Genomic DNA, 24,807 nt, shown 5'->3' with positions numbered 1-24,807 from the left:
GCTGCGATCAATGAACACCTGATTCAATTAACTCAACACTCTGATGAGTGCATAACCTCGACTGAGTTAAATAACGGGAAGTAAACACTTATCCCTAAAATAAGTCACTTGGACTATAAATTAGACAAGTACGCCTGAATCTCAAACTAGTCTAGTCGACTAAAGATTCAACCACTTTGACTGAACAAGGAAATACTAAAATTCCCCAAATCCAAAAGATATCCAACGTCATCATTATAAAAAGGTTTACACCAAATTATGTACAATTATTGAGGAGGCAGAAATGATCACAAATACATGAGAAATATCTGAGTGTGCATACATGTATAAACTCCCCTAATGTTTGAAAATCACAAAAACATTTTTATTATATGAATAAGGTAACAAACATATAGGAGATAACAGACATCAAGTCAATACTAGTACATAGAAAGAGGGCCCGAGAAGATCCGGGGTAGAATAGGTCTTCAGCAACCCACGCTTGTCGTGAGAGGCTAACGAGATCGGGTGGTCAGGCTCGCTGACTTGGTTGATGCATGTCATCGATCCCAATTGCATGTATCGATGCTCATGATATCAATCACTGGATTGTCTGGTCCAGACTCGATTATTTACAGACCGCCGTCATATAGCTGGAATATTGCTGTGTGCAGCGTTAAACACAAACAAACAAGCACACATGGTAAGAGTGCTATATTTAGATCACTAGAGAATGAAATAGTCGGGTCACTAATTCTCTAACTTAAAAAGCAATGACACTGATCGTTTGGGATCCTACTTCTTACGCTTCATGTTTGATATAGTTCATGTACAACTATGATGTCAAGTGACTGGTCAGACTCGATTCGTTATGTATGACACCTCGGTACACATGCACATCGATGTAAAACAACGGCCTTGAATTAATTGTTATGTTTGCAGATTTCTAAAACAAATTGGCCAATATTTTTATGCCTCTAAATAGATTTAGTAATTGGTACATGTAGGTGTTACACAATGTCACAACATTCAGCGATCTCGCTCTGGCTTTCACATGTTGCAGATAATGTAGGGGAGAGAATCACTTTGTCAAACTGGGTCCCCTGCAGCGACCAACGCATGCTAATGATCGAACCAGTTGGCTTCCAAAGGGAGATAACAAGTTGTTTACTTCCGACTCTGTGACAGATGTTTCACAAACGCGAGTGAATACTGCTTATATTCGGTCGATACTTAAATGCTCAGGTCTTATTGACGTGTGATCACATAAATGCATAAATGGAACTTGGACCAACTACAATGGAGGGACCAGTAGGCCATGGTGAGCAAACAACTCATTGACATTTTGAGGATTTTAGCAGATGTATGACCACTGATAACGTTCGGACTTTCGTACAAAGCTCTGAAACAACAGTGTTAGTCGACATTGATCAATATGATCAGTTTATACCCATTAAACTCGCGACATGTAATGGTGTTTTTTTAGAAAACGAGTTATCGATCAAATGGTGAAATGTAGGGAAAACAGGCCTGGCAGTGTTGCAGTTGGTTGTTGTGTTACTCGGCTAATAGACAAGACCTAAGTAGAACGTGAACATGTTTAAATAAAATTCTGTAAAATAACCCTTGATCATTAAGGAAACGGCATGTCTCAAAATTTTCCGAGAGCTGAAAGAGGATTAATATAGGCTGAATGAGTGGGTGAGTGAGTGTGGTTTTACATAGCTGAGAGCCGAGATGGGGTCCAACATGTCTTAAATGTAGGACCCCATCGTGGCTCTCGGCTAGGTCTTACACCACTTTTAGCTATATTCCAGCAATATGACATCAGGGGTAGAGCTGAGTATCGCCTTGTATTTTGGGATACGATGCGTATCACAATACAGACTGACACTACTACTGGTATAGCGATGCACATCAAATAGTATGAAATGACGAAATCATGAAACACTTTTACAAAAAAAACCACAAGTACAAAAAAGTTAAAATGAAGTGATGCTTAAGTAACAGTTAGTTGGCACATCCTCGGGTACACGTCCTTATGCATGGTATGTTCTGCCATTCTTACAGGTGGCACTATGCTACTTCTGCAATTACGGGAAGAAACTCTATTTGTTGCTGTTCTATTGATAGCGTATCTCACAATCTGACAATTCAAGTTTTGAGTGTACCTAAGTATCAATGATAGGTATTGGTGAATCATTATAGCCCTAGTCAGGGGACATCATGTATGGGCTTCGCACATTGTATCCACATGATCCATGTGGTGAACTGAACCTTCAACCCAGGTCTTCCACGTGACAAGGAACACTTTAACCACTCTTCCACCCTACCGCCCCCCTTGAGCTGAAAAGGGGATGAAAGTGGAATTGGGGTGAATATGTATGTTATATATATGTTCTGGTGTCTGTGTTGGGGTTAGCTGCATTGGACTAGAGTTACAACTTGATGTGGCTGCAGCCCTCGGCTGCTTTTGGGTTTGCTAAGTACTGTTTGCACAATCTACGACCAGCAAGTTTCCCCATCCCTGCCTCATCAGCTGATAGTAAAACAATGAGCATGACGACCATGACGACAAGGTTCTCCTTGCCTTTGTATGGTTTAAAATGATTATACATCGGAATTGAATATCCACATCATGTAAACAATTTATTGAAACACTGAAAACAGATATCGACATGGAAAAATTACCTAAAAATAGAAGATGTATAATGTGTGCAGCAACATCTTCAGTGACATTCATCAATTCCACATTTCAACAAACACATATTTTTCAATAACATGATTAAGTTTTGTAACAAAATTTGCACGTACTTACAAAAACATTTATTTTAAGCTGTTGTGTGGGGGTAAGCTCCCAAACCCCCTGTTATTAAGAGTGAGGCAGATGAAAATGGCATGTGAAACACTATCAAAATTGTACAAAGGAAGAAGCTTGTTCAAAATCCTTACCATTACGACAGAAGGGGTCTGGTAAATTGCATTCCTACCATCAACATCAGACAGTAAAAGATATTGAATGATTTCATCTATGAAACATAATCAGCAGATCATACTAGTGATGCATGCTGTAGGTAATATCTTCGGGTATCCAAAGTTCAGGACCCTAAGCATTGGGCAGCCGTTGTCTCGTGAAAGAAGGCGGCACTAATCAGACAGTCAGATGTATTAAAGCGTGGGGTTGGCACATACCGGTGATGAAGAGTGCCTCTTTAACAAAATGTTTAAAGACCCCAGCCATTTGCCATCTGTTTCAAACCTGTAAATGAAATACAATTTTTGAAAAAAATAGTGAAAAATTAGAATACTTACTATTTAATTCATTTCTCCAACTGGGTCATTTGTTTTTTTAATAAGCTGTTCTAAATTCCTACACATTATCTGCTTTACTGCAGTTATTCTTGGAAGGGTGCCAGAAAAGGCCTGTCCAAACAACTCTTACATCTTATGATACCCAACCTTGTAAATAGTAATGAAAATATGACGTGAAATATATATTGGCAATGTGTTGTGTGGCTGAAATATTCCTCAATTACATAATGTCACATAGAAAGTTGCCAAGCAGAAACATTCCTACAATCACATGATGACATACCGCCGGTTACCAAGCATGTTCACAATGGCTGACAGTAAAGCCTCAAGACAAAGCAAATAAGGAATATCATTGTGTGATTAGCATCTGGCTATGTGCTTAAATGAAGACCAACTTAGATTCCAGTCATCTAAGACGCCGCAGTTTGCTATACAGAGTTATGTCCCTTGGACACGCCAGAAACCTATGATTGTGGGTTCAAATCCAATCAAATCAAATTCTCGGTTTGTCAGCACCATAACCGTTCCCGTGGGTTTCACCAAAGTGGTAGACGTCTGAGACCTGCATCACTTTGGCTTCTCCCACATTAACCTGGTATGCCACGATATAACTGGAATACTGTTAAAAGCAGTGTTATACCCAAATCACTCAGTCAAATTATTAACAAAAATCAACAAACAATCAGCCAGACCACCAGCAGTGATGAGATGTGTACCTTTCACAAGCTGTCTGTCCAAGACTTAAGCTGCCATTCTCCTGCAGGTGGGTAATTTAACCTCTGGTTTGCTGGAATAAGATCAGGCAACAGTTTCGGTCACACGTCTAGTTGTTGTTATTTTCAACAAATGCTTCAATGTAGTATGTTAAAGATTTGTGGTAAAAAACATTGATCGCTGGTTCAAGTAGTAATAAAAGACAGAGAAATCTGTCAAAATTGGACCTCAGTTATTATCCTGAAATTACTGTGGTATTTTTCACTTCTCATAAACTATATCTGTTTAAAATGAAGAATTATTTTGAAAACTTAATTGGAATCATGTTTCTCTAAAGCTGATCTTAATGTCACTAATTCAGTGTAAATAGACAATGCTCCACAACAGACATTGCCAAACGGTTTTTTTAACAGTTTAAGACGCTTTTTTCTTAAATTTAATGCTTATAATATATCATGTGTATTTGGATTGGATATGGTTTTATCCAAATATTTGTGAGAAAACCTTTTTTGATTGATTTGTAAACCACATGATTACAGGGTATTTATTATTTTCATTAAAAAGATATTGTTATATCGTGCTAGGAAGGGACGTCGCTCACTAAAAAACATATTAATATTTCGTCCCCACACAAATCCAGTTTAGTGTCATGAGCATAGTTGCAAAACAACTAATGCAGGGTATTGGTATATTTTGCTAAAACAATGTACGTATGCAGTAATTTCAGAACCAAGAACATGAAATAGTGTCTAATAAATAATGATATCACCATGATAATGTTTTATTCAACATGTAGATGATACGTTTAATATGTATAGACTCTAGGATGAGTCAAGTTACACATACTTGCATACTAGGTTACCATGCTTACATTGCCAGGGTTTGAAAATAACCATGGAAGTCAACATTGTCCATGTGGTCCTGTCATAACTCTTACCTTAAAACAAGAAACAAGAGATACTTTCTCTTCCATGATGACAACCGTATTCGACGTAATAAGCGCCCACGGCGATGTTTACTAATACATTGGCTAGTTAACAATCCCAATTAGCACCCCTTCCAATTGATCAATGTACACAAGACTTATTGTAGACTCGTATGTTATATGCACCCTTAATTATGGGCAATTAAATTCTGGAAAAATATGTTGGTCATGTATAAACATTTCAGGCTGTCAGCATAAACCACGAAATTTACAATCTTTCAACTATTTTTTTTTCACCAAAATAATATTCTTATAAGAGCCCCCTATTTCTAATTTTGAGAGCGCCCTGGGCGCTTATCACATCAAATACAGTAATCAAAATAGTGAAAACCCAACTCACTCACTATGTATATGTCACATCAAGTTGTAACTCTAGTACAATGCAGCAAACCCAACACAGACACCAGAACAGATATAACACCTAGCCGAGAGCCACGATGGGGTCCTACATTTAAGACGTGTTGGACCCCGTCTCGGCTCTCAGCTATGTAAAACCACACTCACTCACCCACTCATTCAGCCTATATTAATCCTCTTTCAGCTCTCGGAAAATTATGAGACATGCCGTTTCCTTAATAATCAAGGGTTATTTTACAGAATTTTATTAAACCATGTTCACGTTCTACTCAGGTATTGTGCCATTGACAAACATCTTTTAGTATTTGCATTAATTTTGAAATGTCTCGTTGTTTGAAGAGGAAGAGTTCCTCGCCATTCCTCTTGGACACAACTGCCTGCTGTTGTTTCTGACTATCTGGTGCAAGCAATAATGTTTCATTATTAGGATGATGAGCTAACAATCATACATGAATGTCAAACAGTTGTAGCCGTCTAGGTGTAACGAGTGATACCATGAATCTGCCAGGCGTTTAGTTTAAGACACGGATCCGGGGCAGGGCTCAGATTCAAGGATCTATGGCAGATCCTTTATTGCAGATCGTACTACAAACTAATCCTGCTGATGAGTAATGAAGATGCGATCCTATGATCTTTGTGGTGCAAACAGTATATACCCAATTCCACATAGTGATCATTTGACCTAGGTGGTGCAAACAGTATATACCCATCTCCACATAGTGATCATATGACCTAGGTGGTGCAAGCAGTATATACCCAACTCCACACAGTGATCATATGACCTAAGTGGTGCAAGCAGTATATACCCAACTCCACACAGTGATCATATGACCTAAGTGGTGCAAGCAGTATATACCCAACTCCACACAGTGATCATATGACCTAAGTGGTGCAAACAGCATATTATTACTATATATACCCAACTCCACACAGTGATCATATGACCTAAGTGGTGCAAGCAGTATATACACAACTCCACACAGTGATCATATGACCTTTGTAGTGCAAACAGTATATACCCATCTCCGCACAGTGATCATATGACCTAAGTGGTGCAAACAGTATATACCCAACTCCACACAGTGATCATATGACCTAAGTGGTGCAAACAGCATATTATTACTATATATACCCAACTCCACACAGTGATCATATGACCTAAGTGGTGCAAACAGTATATACACAACTCCACACAGTGATCATATGACCTTTGTGGTGCAAACAGTATACAGTAAACTACGGTTATAATGAACACGCTTATAACGAACTAACTTTTTAGTCCCGACTATGTGCTGTAGTTATGCTGTATATATGCTTATAACGAACTCAAAGGGACGACTAATTTTAGTTCGTTTTAACCGTAGTTCGTTATAAGCATATAGTTTACTGTATACCCATCTCCACACAGTGATCATATGACCTAAGTGGTGCAAACAATATATACACAACTCCACACAGTGATCATATGACCTAAGTGGTGCAAACAATATATACACAACTCCACACAGTGATCATATGACCTAAGTGGTGCAAACAGTATGTACACAACTCCACACAGTGATCATATGACCTAAGTGGTGCAAACAATATATACACAACTCCACACAGTGATCATATGACCTAAGTGGTGCAAACAATATATACACAACTCCACACAGTGATCATATGACCTAAGTGGTGCAAACAATATATACACAACTCCACACAGTGATCATATGACCTAAGTGGTGCAAACAATATATACACAACTCCACACAGTGATCATATGACCTAAGTGGTGCAAACAATATATACACAACTCCACACAGTGATCATATGACCTAAGTGGTGCAAACAATATATACACAACTCCACACAGTGATCATATGACCTAAGTGGTGCAAACAATATATACACAACTCCACACAGTGATCATATGACCTAAGTGGTGCAAACAATATATACACAACTCCACACAGTGATCATATGACCTAAGTGGTGCAAACAATATATACACAACTCCACACAGTGATCATATGACCTAAGTGGTGCAAACAGTATGTACCCAACTCCACACAGTGATCATATGACCTAAGTGGTGCAAACAATATATACACAACTCCACACAGTGATCATATGACCTAAGTGGTGCAAACAGTATGTACCCAACTCCACACAGTGATCATATGACCTAAGTGGTGCAAACAGTATGTACACAACTCCACACAGTGATCATATGACCTAAGTGGTGCAAACAATATATACACAACTCCACACAGTGATCATATGACCTAAGTGGTGCAAACAGTATGTACCCAACTCCACACAGTGATCATATGACCTAAGTGGTGCAAACAATATATACACAACTCCACACAGTGATCATATGACCTAAGTGGTGCAAACAGTATGTACCCAACTACACACAGTGATCATATGACCTAAGTGGTGCAAACAGTATTTACCAAACTCCACACAGCGATCATATGACCTAAGTGGTGCAAACAGTATTTACCAAACTCCACACAGCGATCATATGACCAAAGTGGTGCAAACAGCTTTTACCCAACTCCACACAGTGATCATATGACCTAAGTGGTGCAAGCAGTATATACCAATCTCCACACAGTGATCATATGACCTAAGTGGTGCAAACAGTATATACCCATCTCAACATAGTGATCATATGACCTATGTGGTGCAAACAGCACCCATCCATGTATATTATTACTATATACCCAACTCCAAACAGTAATCATATGACCTAAGTGGGTGTAAACCGTATATACACACTCCACACAATCATCATATAACGTAATGTATTATTTTATTTATTTTAAAGTTTTTAACAATATTCCAGACATATAACAGCGATCTGTAAGAAATGAAGTTTGGACCAGACAATTGGGCAATTGTTGAGCATGTCATGGAACCCACTACGTCACCAAGCCTGACCACCCGATCCATTTAGCATAGTCGCCTCTTACAACTGTGACAGGTGGCTGGGGACCTGTCGTCTCACCTGCACGTATATAAACTAGCAATCACAGTCAGAAGTCACGCTGCTGTACTGTACTTTCTTGTGTATAATGCACACACCAAATTCTTGGTTACAAGTTTGGGGGAAAATGGCTATTACATATAATGTGCAGTCAAAAACTACAGATATGCAGGGAACTCTTTTGGCAGGACTGACTAGCTATTGTTGACATGCTCTGTGTGGTGCTTTCAATAATGCCTTTGTTTGGGGGGAAACAAATTCAATATTGTCCATTGTCTGTATTTCATCAAGATTATGCACACTCCCCTACACAGCTGTATTATTTTTTAAAAAGGTGTGCCTTATACAGAAAATGTTGTGTTTTACTGTTATATATACACAGATAATGATTACGCTTTTATCGATGTACAGGGGATAAGATTGGTCTCATTAACGATGAACCACCAAAGCGCACAACGAAGAAGGAGTCCACAGACAGTGACAGTACGCGGGCGGAGTCCTCCCCACTACACAGGGGCGGTGCAGGAGATGCCCACGAGGGCAAGAAGAGCACGTAAGTACTCAGTAGGGTTCCCTGTCTGTTAGGGCTGGGACGAATCCAAATTTACTACCCGGGTACCCAACCCCCTATTGGCCGTCCCTACCCGGATACCTGTTGTAGGTATGAAGAGGTAGGTACAAACTGTCCGATTGGGAAAAGTTTGACCGTAGCCCTGGCAAAATGTATTTAGATACACATATAAAACTATCTGGTGTATACACTGAAGTTGACTGAAGTTTTGTTTTTATTCAAACATATCAAAAGTCAGAAGGAATGGGCATAGTAGTCAGAAAGAACTGCGAACATTAGTGACTTGCAGTTGAAACAGACAGTTCTAGATAATTTTTGTCTTGAAACAATATATCACATGACTAATCACGGGTCCGGGTAGTCCAATGGGTACCCGGATCCTGCTCATTACCCGCCTGACCCAAGTACCCAAGTTATCCTACTGTCTGTATGCGCCTTGCTTCACTTCACTGTCGGGAGTACCACGAAAGCAGTATCGGATGCTATATCAGATGTGTTTTATTGGTAGATAATCAGTGTTAAAATAGAGAGTGTGTGGATGTCATGTGTTTTGTAGGTTGCTATGGTGTTTAGCATGTTTAGCTTAGAATCAGTGGTCATCATTATTAAACTTTGGGTAAATATTTTTAAAGCTTGTACATTTTTATCAACATCCTTAAAGAGGCTGTACATAATGTTGATGTCTCATATAAGAAATAAACGACGAATGGGTGTTGTTTATTGTACAATAAAACACTGCAGGGAGAATAAACCATGAGGTCGCAGTTGTGATGTCAGCTGTGGTAACTGTATCACTGTGCTGCTCACTATAAACATGGTAATTGATATTGACTTATCACTGCACGGAGCTACCGACTGTCCCAAAGTGTTTTCCAAATAGATTCCCAGTTAGGAACATATCACAATGACAAGCCTGCCGTCAGGCACAGTCAGGTGGTAGGCAAGCATAGCAACACAATCATAGGGTGATATTATCATGATTATAGAACAAAAATGTTATCATAATTATGTTGCTGAACAATGACTAAACACAATGTAACTTTCTTTACTGTGATGAATGTGTACTGTGCCTTATTATCGCTAGACCACTATCCACAGCTGTCGATAATTTGATATCTCAGGGATTTATCTAGAGCTGATCAGGGACGCATATTCTGCCCCAATTGAAGTCTGCAGCAAATGTCAGTTTGTTTGTTTGTCTGTTGTTTAACACCGCACACAGGAATATTCCAGCTATATGACGGCGGTCTGTAAATAATCAAGTCTGTACCAGACAATTCAGTGATTGACATCATGAGCATTGATCCAATCAAATGGGATACGCTGACATACATCAAACAAATCAGCATGCCTGACCCTCCGGTCAAATTAGTCACCTCTTACAACAAGTATAGTCACCTTTTTCGGCAAGCATGGGTTGCTGCAGACCTATTCACTACCCCAGTCTTCACAGGTCCAAATGTCAGTAATAATTCCCAGATTGGAATTTAACATTTCCCAGTACACGTCGTAGTGGTTATGTGTAATGTTATAGGTTTATGTCGAGGAATAAGCTTTAATGTTCAGTTTATCATTTGCATTTAATGCACTATTAATTCTGTGTTAAAATACCTCTGAATTTAGGAAAGTAAGAAGTTTATCAAGATCCCAATTTTGGACAACATAATACTTCTCCCAATCTACCTGCCAAGGGCACTTCTTTTGGAATCTGAAATTATGAAAATAAGAAGTTTATCAAAGATCCCAATTTTGGACAACATAATACTTTTTCCCAATTTACCTGCCAAGGGCACTTCTTTTGGAATCTGAAATTATGAAAATAAGAAGTTTATCAAAAATGCAAATTTTGGACAAAATAACACTTTTTATAAATTTGCCTGCCAAGGGCACTTCTATTGGAATATCCTAGGTAAGTCCCTGTATGGTATTTATCGTAAGGAGGTTTCTTCTGTATGTCTTCCCCTGGTATCAGGACAACTGCTTCTGGGGTCAGTGTCATGTTATGTCGTCAGTTTTGTAATATTCCTCTTTTGTATTTGCCAGACTGCAGTCCTTCAGCCTGCGTGTGATCATCATCTCTGCTATAGTGTTTGCCGTTGCTGTCACCGTCTCCCTCATCCTCAGCATCTACCTGGGCCCACCACAGGTACAACCAACTCACTCATCTCAGTCGGAATTACTATGCGAACAGCTGTCACATGACTTCTTTGAGAGGCATTTTGTAGTTGGAATACTAAGTACGGATAAGATATATGGATGAACAACTTCTTTATTACAATTAGGAGCGACGTTTTGGTGTAGGCTGCTTGATAACAGTGTTAGAACCTATACCAAAACGTCACTCCTAATTGTAATAAAGAAGTTGTTCATCCATATACCTTATCCTTACTTAGCTGTCAGATACTATTTATCTTATGAGTTGTTTCAAAACAATTAAAAGTTGGATATGATTTGAAAGGGCGAGTTGTAAGATCAAAGGTATATGAAAGGCACATGTGTAGTAATTTGTTTCTTACACACACTAAAATCGTACCATTTTAGCCTCGAATCGATACATATTTATTCTATTCTCATGATCGCAGTTGCCGTGGTGGTTGAGTGGGTTAGTTATATTGCTGACTTTGTATGCTGGCAATTTTGTGCGTCACTCGGAGAGTGTGGGTTCAAATGGGATGGGACGCAACCCCCTAAAGTACTAGAATTTGTTTACTAAGAAAGTGTTATCCCAAATATAACATTTGTTACATTTGACCACTTTCTAAAAGGCATTGTGTATTCATGTGGGATGGTTTCTGGTAGGACTGAGATGATACACCAACTGTCAATCCAATACGTATTGCATGTGCTCTTATCTGTGGTGCGTAAGCCATCTTTTTCATAGACAGGAGGGGCAGTGGGGTAGCCTAGTCGTTAAACCGTTCGCTCGTCATGCGGAAGACCAGGGTTCAATTACCCACATGGGTACAATGTGTGAAGCCCCTTTTCTGGTATCCCCATCGTGATATTGCTGGAATATTGCAAAAAATGGCATAAAACCATACTCACCCACTCACTCATAAACAGGATGGCAAGTACCTAGCTCACTAAGAATTTACAGTTGTCAGTGTCAAGTATGGCACACAGGATGAAAATATTTACTTTTTCACAATTAACTTTCACTACTACCAGGTAATTAGTGTTTAGTGGAAGAGCTATTAAAGCAAACATTTAAGGTAAGAATTGATACTTTTTACTTGCATGCGAGTGTGATCGATACTTGTATCAAGGAATAAAAAATCGCGATACATCGATTCGATGCATCAGTATATTGTCCTACCAGTAGTTTCTCAGCAGGATAAAGCCAGTGGATAAGAATGCTATCTGTTGGATCATTCAGATAAATATGCAAATATAAGGTCAGGTAGGTACTACTTTCAGTGTTTGCAAACAAACATGGCGTACATCCAAACACTGTATATCACATTTGGTGAATGACACAGTGGTGATTATGCCAGTCACTATGAATATGAAACATCCTGTGTCATCCTCTCTGTTGTAAGTTTACAAGTGACATACATCTGACTCTTACGTATGATCTAGATTGGTGAACATGGTGCTGTTGCTTCGGATGTCGGCGTCTGCTCAGAGATGGGCCTGGCGATACTCAAGAAGGGGGGTAACGCTGTTGATTCCGCTGTGACAACGCTGTTGTGTCTGGGTGTGGTCAACTCTCACAGCTCAGGGCTTGGCGGGTGAGTCTTTGGCCAATGGCATGGATATTTGCAAGAGAGGTTATGCATTATTTTCAATGTCAGTTCAGTGAAGTCCATGAACCTTTGTCAATGTGCAGATGTATTATCGTAGAAGTTTTAATTTCAGCTGCTGGATCCCCTATAATAATCATGATCATATCCAGTGTCATTATAATCAGATGTTTTGCTCCAGGAGAATACCTCTTTGCATGAGGATACCTCCACAAACGGCCACATCAGATGAAGTTTCTAATCAGAAGAATCAGCATCAAGGCTTCTATATTCAGATCAGCCTATCTCATTTCTGTATCTAGATAAAGAACTAAAACAAGCAGTTCCGAATGTTGATAATTAAAGCTCTGCCATTTTATTGTTAACATTTTATACACCCTGTAGTTTTTTAACAAACCATGGAAGGAATATTTGCATTGTGTGTCCGTTTTGTTTTTCAAATCTAAATGTTTTAATGAAGGCGGTGAAGAAATGAAGCTGAATTGTTTCAGAAAATCTGATTGGCTCAAGTAGCCGTGCATTCTTTATTGACCTTTTGGGATCAAAGTCCGCTCAGGGTTAGACCCTGACTAGACCCTGAGCTTCTATCATCAGATCTTCACACAAGGAAGTAGCATATTGGAGTACTAGGTCTGATATTAATGAGATTGGATCGATATATTGCAGTAAGTTATGACAGTCAAGGTGGTTTGAATGTGAATTAAATATTCTCATACGCTACTGTCTCCATATTATGGATATAAATAATCTCCCTTCCATGATATAGCTGGAGTATAATCAGCCATAAACCATATATTTGAGACACGCCAACATGGGTCTCACTCACAGGCATGTCTTATACACATCATGCTAACAGAGCAAAGTGATTGGGGGATGTTGTCTCATGTTTTGTATTCATTCATGTTTTATCACACCCCTTTGTTCTGTTACCATGGTAACACTAATTTGAATTTTTTTCAGGGGTGGTTTTATGGTTGTATATGATCACAAGATAAAACAATCTACTGCCTATGACTTCCGTGAAACATCACCCAAGGCTGCCAAGGATTCTCTCTTTCCTGATAAAGCATCAACATTGAAGGTCAGTCATTCATTTGTGGAGACCGCCTCTGTGGTCTAGTGGTAGAGCGTCCGCCCGGAGAGAGGAAGGTCTGGGGTTCGATCCCCGGCCGCGTCATACCAAAAGACGTTAAAAGATGGTACTTGTTGTTACCCTGTCTGGCGCTCGGCATTAAGGGGCTAAAACAAGGACTGGTCGGCTCGGAGTCAGTATACTGTGTCTGAGTGGGGTATTCATGTTAAACTGCAGCATGGTATCTCAGTGTGCTAGCACTATAAATCGGAATCAGTTTGGACTAGTACAAGCAGCCACACAAACACACACGTACATGCACGTCGCTTTATGAGTGCAATAACCTTGGACACGACGTTAAACCCCATTTGACCTTACCATCCATTTGTGTCTATATAAACTACTCCTCTGTGACCTCATCAACCCTCAGTCTGGTAGCTTCACCAGCCTTATCTGCCTTCATAATGACTTTGATGTACACATCTTTGTTAAGTACAGTAAACTACGGTTATAACGAACTCAAAGGGACCACTAATTTTAGTTCGTTATAACCGTAGTTCGTTATAAGCCTATATACAGCATATGTACAACATATGTACAACAAATGGCCGGGACTTAAATATAAGTTCGTTATATCGGTCAGTTCGTTATAAGCGTGTTCGTTATAACCATAGTTTACTGTATTATATCAGGGAGGTTAAATCATACTTTACGTGTGAACAATGTATAGAGGGGTAGTTACCATGGTTACAGAATTCAATATTCGGGCTCGGACGGGTTCTTAGGTCAGGTTGGTACTGAGAAGGGCCCTGGTTTGCACCGTACTACCCGGACCCGTGGTTAGTCACTTGTAGGGATGTGCGGTTTTATCGGTATACCAGTATATTGCAATACAAATTCATCACGATACGTTTTTGGCGTATTGGTTTTTCCCTCATTATTCAAACTGTGACTGACATGTATATGCCATGATGTATAGCCTTACCTTATTAAATCAAAACAAAGACAAAACAAATGTTTCATACTCTATATTTGATTGTAGATAAAAATAATAGTACACTTTATTAAAATTGGTTCATAATTTTGGCCAAATTGTTAACATTGCAACTTTCATATTAATATTTGTCAAAGGGATATGAAAAAAAGCTTTTCTCTTGGTAGAAATTATTTCCCAATATATTGCAATAATATTGCAATATGTTTTTGAAATATTGCAATATATCGCAATACACCTTTTGGTCTAATTCCCAACCCTAGTCACTGTTTAAAGACAAAAATGATTTAGAACTATATGGTTACACTACAAGTCACTAATCATGCTAATGCTAATATTCATATTTCTCTCTGACTAAGCACCCATTACTTCTGACTTTTAAATGTTTGAATAAAGATAAAACTTCAGTCAACTTCATTGTATGTATGACCAGATGGTTTTATAAGTGTATCTTAATATATTTTGCCAGGGCTGCGGTCAAACTATTCCCAGTCAGACATTTTGTACCTATCTCTGGGTAGGGTCAGGTAATATAGGATGGGTACCCAGGTAATAATTTTGGACTCATCCCAGCCCGAGTGCCATGATCCACTGAAAGTGTTTAGGAAATCACAGATTATAGCCGATTTAATGATTTTTGGACTGTCACCAGTATATTAGTGCTATGTGATGTGCTGTGGGAACCCGGGTTCTTCTCAGTACCAACCAGACCCAAGTACCCCAGTTACCCGTCCGTGACCTACATTGTACATCTAAATATTGAATTCTGTAACCATGGCAACTACTCCAGCATTGTGTTTGTGAACTTTCTGCCACATAAAGCGGTCAAGATCCTACGTAACTGAAACACTGTTCAATGCAATGCTTTCCTCACTATAGACAATTGGTTGTAAAATCCTATTCCTGTTTCAATGCAATGCTTGACCCAACTTTCTTACTATAGACAGTTGTCGACTAACATGATCAGGTGGTCAGGCTCGCTGGCTTGGTTTGATGCATGTCATCACATGTCAACTGCACAGGTTGATGTTCATGATGTTAATCACTGGTCCAGACTTTACAGACTGCCGTCATATAGCTGGAATATTGTGTGGTGTTAAAACAACAAACAAACATGTAGGACACATGTGTCAAGTGCTGTGGGGCGGTCGGGTAGCCTAGTGGTTAAAGCGTTCGCTCGTCACTCCGAAGACCCGGGTTCGATTCCCGACATGGGTACAATGTGTGAAGCCCATTTCTGGTGTCGCCCGGCGTGATATTGCTGGAATATTGCTGAAAGCGGCGTAAAACCATACTCACTCACTCAAGTGCTGTGTTGGTTGCAGGGGGGCAGGTCCGTGGCTGTCCCCGGGGAACTGAGGGGACTGGAGATGGCCCACAAGGAGTACGGCAAGTAGGTGGCTTAATGGAGGACATGCAACTTAAACCAATCCTTACCTGAGGCGCGTGATGGCTAAAGATTTCATTACATACCATCACATCAACTGAGACTTAAGTACAACGTAATTTGTCATCAATTTGCAACAATGGCAGCTAACAATAGCTGAAATTCACCATTTTAGTATTATTATAATCTTTATGACAGAAACCTGACTAGTGGCAATATTAAATATTACAAATGTATAATGACATTGTTGCATTATAGTTGTTCCATTGACCGTTTGAAACTTTGAGTGCTGTTTTCACTTAACTCATTTCATGTCCATGTCAAGATGTTGTACACTTTAAAGTAGGACCGTTGGAGCTGCAACTGGATTGGCGGTAAAATGCCTTCAACAGTTTATTTTATTGCATGGAAAACATGCAGACTCTCATCATGAGAGCCAGGAAGTGATTCTAGGTTGGGACTGGCTCCCAGCAACCTCTGCTGGTCATAATAAGGGACTTACATGATCAGGTGGTCAGGATCGGTAACTTGCTTCATTGCATGTCATTGAACTCTGATAACATACGGGGGCACGGGTGGCCCAGTTGTCTAAGGTGCTGCGATTCGTTGTGCAGAGTTGCGTCCCTTGGGCACGCCAGAAACCTATGATTGTGGGTTCGAATCCCGGTTCGCCCCGATTATGTTTCTAGGTTTGACAGCACCATACCCGTGCTCGTGGGTTTCACCGAAGTGGTAAACGTCTTAGACCTGCATCACTTCGGGCTTTCCTCCCACATTAAGCTGACACGCCGCGATATAACTGGAATACTGTTAAAAGCGGTGTTAAACCCAAATCACTCACTCTGATTACATGCATTGTTGCTTATAATATCAATTACTGGATTGTCTGGTCCTGACTTGTTTTGGGGCGGTCGGGTAGCCTAGTGGTTAAAGCGTTCGCTCGTCACGCCGAAAGACCCGGGTTCGATTCCCGACATGGGTACAATGTGTGAAGCCCATTTCTGGTGTCCCCCGCCGTGATATTGCTGGAATATTGCTAAAAGCGGCGTAAAACCATACTCACTCACTCACTCACCTGACTTGTTTTATATACAGGCCATTGTCATACAGCTTGATTTGTGCGGAGTGCAACATCAAACGACAAACAAACGCGGCAAACACCGTCCAACTCACTCCATGTAATAACACTATGATTGTTCCAGGGAAGCTGCAGTGATGGATGCTGTTGTTACAGGACATTCTTTCATGGCATTCTTTAATAAAAGTGATGCGAGGGCTTTCTACAGTGTTAATTTGTAATCCCATTGCTTCTGGTTGAATGATACAGAGGTAGACTTATCTCGTGGTTAGTCATTGTCTCTGCTACACTGTACAATGTGTTTTGTTCCCTAGACTGACATGGAGTGAGGTGGTGCTACCGGCTGCTGACATCGCCCGGAAAGGATTCAACATCACCCGCGATATGGGTAGGCACTGATAGTAGTAGGGGTGTCATGATAAATCGAAATATCGATATATTGCTATTGGTAAGCACTTAAAGTGAATAAATGGATTGTTACATCAGTTTCCGTTCAATAGTATCGATTTCAGATAGGAATATCGATAGTTTTGATTGTATTTACCATATCATGCGACTGAATCACCGAAACATGCTCGCAAATGCAGCCGAGTGAGGATTAGAGTTAACTGCCCTTGGTGCTTAGCAACCTTTCTTAAAGTAAAATGGTGGAGGGTGACAGTCTAGTGGAGTTTGTGACAAACTTGGGTGGAAAATCAAGTGTTTGGAAGTCTTATGGTTATCACATTCAAAGGAAACTTCACTTCCAAGGTTTAAATCAACTCTGAAATCCATCTAAAATAATATACTGAAAACTATCGATATTTATGGCAATAGTTGCTTCCAAAATCAATAGTTATCGCAATAGTTTCTTGCAATATCAATAGTTATCGCAATAGTGATTTCCAGACCAATTGTCACCCCTAGATAGTAGGGCTGTATTCCATCACTGAATATAGGCCCAGTCTTCTGCAGCCAATACAGGTTTCATACCAACTTGAAGAGTACTTGAATTAACCCTGGGCAATGAAAAATACTTGAATTTAATTGGTTCAAAAAGGTGCTTAGAACTGCTTGTCTTATTGGAGTCCCAGAGGAAATAGGAATAAACCTCTGCTTCATAGATTTACAGAAATAATTATTGCACTATTGTCACAGCTTCCTTCACCTCCTCTACAGCTGGTTGGTTTCTTGTAGAAATCTGATCTGGTTCAAGAACTAGCCTATCCTTTATTTAGATTGGGCGGGATAAGTTCAATCAGGGTTCACATGACACAGGCTTCTGTAGAAGTGTCCTCAGATCTTCATGCAGAGACGTTCTGTCAGAGATTTGTTATTGAACCAACCAAACTTAGAATAAGTTTGATAGATCATTAGCAGCACAAAAGCCTTGTTCTCACCAATACTGGTAATCGAAAGAAATATGTATGGTATCCATGGCCTGAAAGTTTGTTTAGAGTAGGATAAATGGGAAACACTTGTTTACCTGTGCAATTTAACGTTTGTTTGTCTTCTCTGAAATTGGAAGACTGAGGAAGCGGAACTTAAGCATGTATGTTTCTCTTTATTATGACATCATATTTTGTTTATTTGATTAAATTGTAATGTCAGTTTTTCATATTTATGCAGGAAATATCTGAATATCAATACTGACAAGAACTTTTGTACATTACTCTTAATAACTTCCTGTCAGGATCATGAGCAAAGCTTGATATTTAATAAGCACCTCATTCATTTGCTGCAACTTACAACAATCTACTGCCACAGTACAGTAGGTCATAAAAAATAGGCTGAGTATTCACCGATTAAAATAACCACCCTAAAACATTTTTCAACATTCACAGAATCTTATATCTGTGTTTAATTTATATGTCGATATACGCTGATACGCTGTTTGTGTTCCTGCATCACCTGTGTATCTGTATCACAAGCATCTGTATGTCTGGGAAAAGTTGCATTTTGATCCTAGCATTTGAATCTACATTTACTTTATAGTTGGACATGTTATTGTATGAGTTATGACAACAAAGAACATTCACCTTCCAATCTCATTAAAATCAGATCTCAGTTCTCGCAGCCGCTAAACAAAGATCTAAGGGCATCCCATTTGGGGTCACGTCAGAACGACCTTTCATCCTACCAATCAGAGCATCGCTTACCAGATTATGAAAGTGACAGTCGGAATGTGATTTCTAATCATGCAACCTCGAAATCTTTAACTCCGAACGATATTTACGGGTTTAACAACTGAATCCATACAATCTAGACCATCTATTAGCCATTCCAGAATGTTCTTTTGTTCAGGTTTCAAATTTGTAATCGAGAATTTGTCAAAATATTTCGAAGCGTTTGAAATTAGTGCCGTAAAGCACGAGAAAGCTGCCTTCTGATTGGTCATTCCATTGGTCGGTCAAAGTTTCCGCAAGGTCGGTCGGACGTGACCCGTAATGGGATGTCCTCAGATCTTTGTTTAGCTGTAGCGAGAACTAAGATCTGATTTTAATGAGATTGATTCTCCTTCCATTCCCTAACAGCTAATACACTGAAGTCCAAGTTCAAGGTCGAGGACTTCAAGGAGCCACTACTGAGGCAGCTGTATGTGAGAAACTATCAGTTTGTACCTGAGGGGACATTCATCCAGAGAGTGGACCTAGCCAACACTCTGGATGCCATAGCTGAGAAGGGTGCTGACGAATTCTACAAGGGAGACATCGGAAAATCTATCGTCAGGGCTGTAAGAACTCAAGCCATAATAATTTTTTATTAATAATACTTTTATCTGTCATGACTCGCATGCTTTCTTGAAAAAAAGACAAAACTTGAACTGCAGTCAAGCCCTGTTGTCTCAAACTCCTGGGGACCAGAGAAAAAGTTTGAATTTTGGGGGGTTTGACACATTCAACTCGACCTTAGTAATTAAAGACCTAGTCATCAGAGAAGTAGTATAACAATTTAAAAAGTCAGTCTTTGTCTAGGAGGGAGTGAGTTGACCAGTAATACAGTTATGTCACTGCGTGTCAGCTTGATGTGGGGGAAAGCCACAAGTGATGCAGCTCCTAGATGTGACCACTTTGGTGAAATCCACAAGCATGGGTATGGTACTGACAAACCTAGAAACATAATCAGGGCTAACAGGGATTCGAACTCACAATCATACATTTTTGGTGTGTCCAAAGGACACAAGACAGCAAATTGTGGCACCTTGGACGAATGGGGTACCCCTGCCCCACCTTTATCATTGGGGAAAGGCAGGAAAGCTTCCATACTGATTGCTTAGCTCTGTGTCTACCTGTACTGATAAGCACCAAGTATCAATACTATTAAAGACCATATTTAGAACAACAGGTTAACACACATAATTCTGATTCATCTCGTGCATGGGGCACAGGTGGCCTAGTCGTCAAAGGCATCGAGATTCGCTGTGCAGAGTTGCGTCCCTTGGGCACGCCAGAAACCTGTGATTGTGGGTTCGAATCCTGGTTCACCCTGATTATTTTTCTAGGTTTCTGATGCACATTTTTTAAATTCATTTCTCCGAATAAATATCCGAATTTAGATTTTGAAACATGCTGTAAATAACGCCGTAAATGGTGATTTAGTAATGTGTAAACAATAGAGACATTTATGATGAACCTAGTTTTTCAGAGGTCATTTTCAATCATTTTGCCTTGCCTAAAATCACAGGCAGGGATATCCCAGAACAGGGAATTTCCCACAGTATTCAAAACTGTGTAGTGTCTGTGTGTGTGATGTATTTTGAATTTTATTCGACTTCAAAGTGAGGGTTAAAGAGGAGGGACATATATGCACCTCTGGCATCCAGGGGGTTAGCATATGGATTTACTTATTTTAATTCTTGGGACTATAAATTGAGTTTGAGACAACCAGGTATTTGACATGTGCAATTCTACACATCCGGGTTAAGATAGTGGTAAATATGATAAGAGTTTGCTGGTACCCAACCTTTTTCATACACATCCAAGTTCGAGACATTATTGCTTAACTGTATTTCAAATCATGCAATAAACTATAAATATTGATTCGGTGGGTATATATTGAAGCATTACCCTGTCTTTCTTTCATTCCCTATTGCCATTTGTCAGTCATCATCACATGTGAAGGTGTTACTATTCTGTAAACCTCAGCAACTCCAAGCAACTAGACCATTGAAGCTGTCATTCCAAAAAATGACAAAAGGAATTATTTTGAGAGGTTCCTATCCAATTGTCATTTCTTGACCATTGTTCTGCCAGTTTTGCACCAGAGAAGATGAAAGCTGATAGGTGCACTGTGTAGTGGGTCTAACCATTGATGAAGCTGTAACTTGTAGTTTTGGACAGGACTGTTTCTTCTGTATTATTGCTTTGATGTCATATAAGATTTTGCATTTGTCAGATCACTCAGTGATGTGAAAATTGCACAGATCACTCACTGTTATTCTTGTGCTCATAAATCTTGAAGAATCGGAAAGGAACTCCACCTATAAAAGAGTCGGGCCACATTTGTTGCAGGTGAAGGATCATGGCGGAGTGATGACAATGGCTGACCTCGTCAGCTACCAGGTCATGAAGAGACGGGTCCTGAATACCTTCTTCAGAGGTAGCTACAGCACATGGCAACACTGTCCTCTCACTGTCGTCTCACGCAACACTGTCATCTCACTGTCATCTCACGCAACACTGTCATCTCACACAACACTGTCGTCTCACGCAACACTGTCGTCTCACTGTCGTCTCACGCAACACTATCGTCTCACTGTCGTCTCACGCAACACTGTCATCTCACACAACACTGTCGTCTCATGCAACACTGTCGTCTCACACAACACTGTCATCTCACACAACACTGTCGTCTCACACAACACTGTCGTCTCACACAACACTGACATCTCACACAACACTGACATCTCACACAACACTGTCATCTCACACAACACTGTCGTCTCACAAAAAACTGTCATCTTACACAACCCTGTCATCTCACACAACACTGTCATCTCACAAAAAACTGTCATCTCACACAACACTGTCGTCTCACAAAAAACTGTCATCTCACACAACACTGTCATCACACAACCCTGTAATCTCACACAACCCTGTCATCTCATGCAACACTGTCGTCTCACACAACCCTGTCATCTCACACAACACTGTCGTCTCACACAACCCTGTCATCTCACACAACACTGTCGTCTCACACAACCCTGTCATCTCACACAACACTGTCATCACACAACCCTGTCATCTCACACAACCCTGTCGTCAAACAACCCTGTCATCTCACTCAAGTCGTCTCACACAACCCTGTCATCTCACACAACACTGACATCTCACACAACACTGTCGTCTCACACAACACTGTCATCTCACACAACACTGTTGTCTCACACAACATTGACATCTCACACAACACTGTTGTCTCACACAACCCTGTCATCTCACACAACCCTGTCATCTCACACAACACTGTCGTCTCACACAACACTGTCATCTCACACAACACTGTCGTCTCACACAACACTGACATCTCACACAACACTGTTGTCTCACACAACCCTGTCATCTCACACAACCCTGTCATCTCACACAACACTGTCGTCTCACACAACCCTGTCATCTCACACAACACTGTCGTCTCACACAACCCTGTCATCTCACACAACACTGTCGTCTCACACAACCCTGTCATCTCACACAACACTGTCATCACACAACCCTGTCATCTCACACAACACTGTCGTCAAACAACCCTGTCATCTCACTCAAGTCGTCTCACACAACCCTGTCATCTCACACAACACTGACATCTCACACAACACTGTCGTCTCACACAACACTGTCATCTCACACAACACTGTCGTCTCACACAACACTGACATCTCACACAACACTGTTGTCTCACACAACCCTGTCATCTCACACAACACTGTCGTCTCACACAACCCTGTCATCTCACACAACACTGTCGTCTCACACAACCCTGTCATCTCACACAACACTGTCGTCTCACACAACCCTGTCATCTCACACAACACTGTCATCTCACACAACCCTGTCATCTCATGCAACACTGTCTTCTCACACAACACTGTTGTCTCACACAACCCTGTCATCTCATGCAACACTGTCGTCTCACACAACCCTGTCATCTCACACAACACTGTCATCTCACACAACCCTGTCATCTCACACAACACTGTTGTCTCACACAACCCTGTCATCTCACACAACACTGTCGTCTCACACAACCCTGTCATCTCACACAACACTGTCGTCTCACACAACCCTGTCATCTCACACAACACTGTTGTCTCACACAACCCTGTCATCTCACACAACCCTGTCATCTCACACAACACTGTCATCTCACACAACACTGTCATCTCACACAACCCTGTCATCTCACACAACCCTGTCATCTCACACAACACTGTCGTCTCACACAACCCTGTCATCTCATGCAACAGTGTCACATCTAATGCTACACTCGTCTCATGCAACAATTATCTATACAGAAAGGCACATTTCGATGTACTTTTATAAACTGGACACATTTTAGTCCTCTTTTCAGAAATTGTTGTAACTGTTTTTAACTGACATGTGTAATGTTACTATTCTGTCAGGATCCTGGCAGTATCCCTGGCATACCTACTTGCTCCATCCCATGTGGATCCTGGCTGTGGGAGGGTAGCTGACACCAAGTCCCAGTGCTTGTCATAAGAGCTGACATCACACAAGAGATACAATCATTCTGACATTTGTTTACTATAAGCAGTATGACACTCACTCCCATGTGATAATCTCTACATGTCACCATGCCATACAAGTATGTCATTGTCATGTTTTAAATCTGGGGAGGGGAACAAATAAACAAAGATTTTGGTCAGCCTCAAAGTTCATCTGATAGAATCACTCCTGACATAAACTGTGATGTTACAGGCAGTGTGGTGGTGACAATGCCTCCGCCGACGTCCGGGCCGATACTGCTGCTGATGTTGAACATGATGGAGAGGTTTAACTGGACCCAGGCCAACATCAGTGATGCAGCCACCTACCACAACATGACGGAGGTACAGTATGACACAGATCAGACAAGTGTCCGAAGTAACTGCCTGCCCCACTGCCCGTGACTGGTAACTTGTCTGTGGGGCTGTATGGAATTTTCCTCCACCTGCCCAACTGTCTGGCAGACCACTCCATATTCAGTTTTATTATTACTCCTTGTAGATTCTCCAGTAATTGTTTGCATTATTTCAACTGAAATCATGACACGATTTGTCTCCTATTTTTGCGATATTTCTACATCAATTATCAGTCGCAGACGTAACTACGTGAGACGTCTCTTGTACGCGAGACTGGTTTGGTCCACAGTACTCAGTGAAGCGATTGATACTTATTAATTCAATCACCGTGGCTGTGCTGTCAACCGCGACCTCCGTGAAAGTAATTAAAGTGCTATGTAAAGTCACCCACTGCCGAGAGGTCACGTGTGCTTTGGGGCATCCGCCTTCCTATCTTCGCATCGTATGAGCTAGCGACCAGTTATCGCCATTTTATTTCATGTTATTTCTGACATATTCCGTGTATTATGCCTGAATGCGGGCAGGTAACTTTAAAGATGGGCAGGCAACACTTTTGGGTCACCTGCCCAACTGTG

The 24,807-nt window shown here is 40.5% G+C and overlaps 1 protein-coding gene across 2 annotated transcripts in view; it reads left to right on the top strand.

The window, feature by feature from the left end:
* Window positions 1-1,141: 1,141 nt before the first annotated feature.
* Window positions 1,142-24,807, top strand: part of LOC124149698 (glutathione hydrolase 1 proenzyme-like) — a 38,791-nt gene continuing 15,125 nt past the window's right edge. For both annotated transcript variants that reach the window (XR_007219907.1, XM_046521438.2), the window contains exons 1-10: window positions 1,142-1,300; window positions 8,739-8,880; window positions 10,942-11,044; window positions 12,478-12,629; window positions 13,602-13,722; window positions 16,033-16,100; window positions 17,487-17,560; window positions 19,686-19,885; window positions 21,663-21,750; window positions 24,090-24,220. Coding sequence is in view for 1 of the 2 variants with exons in the window: in XM_046521438.2 (XP_046377394.2) it covers window positions 1,258-1,300; window positions 8,739-8,880; window positions 10,942-11,044; window positions 12,478-12,629; window positions 13,602-13,722; window positions 16,033-16,100; window positions 17,487-17,560; window positions 19,686-19,885; window positions 21,663-21,750; window positions 24,090-24,220 (1,122 nt within the window). In the remaining variant the exon portion in view is untranslated. The remainder of the gene's footprint in view (window positions 1,301-8,738; window positions 8,881-10,941; window positions 11,045-12,477; window positions 12,630-13,601; window positions 13,723-16,032; window positions 16,101-17,486; window positions 17,561-19,685; window positions 19,886-21,662; window positions 21,751-24,089; window positions 24,221-24,807) is intronic.

The sequence above is a fragment of the Haliotis rufescens genome, unplaced genomic scaffold (assembly GCF_023055435.1).
Source record: "Haliotis rufescens isolate VD_foot unplaced genomic scaffold, xgHalRufe1.0.p SCAF_1, whole genome shotgun sequence".
NCBI classification, from domain to species: domain Eukaryota; kingdom Metazoa; phylum Mollusca; class Gastropoda; order Lepetellida; family Haliotidae; genus Haliotis; species Haliotis rufescens.
The sequence above is the reverse complement of the archived record's forward strand: the minus strand, read 5'-3'. Positions and strand labels throughout refer to the sequence as shown.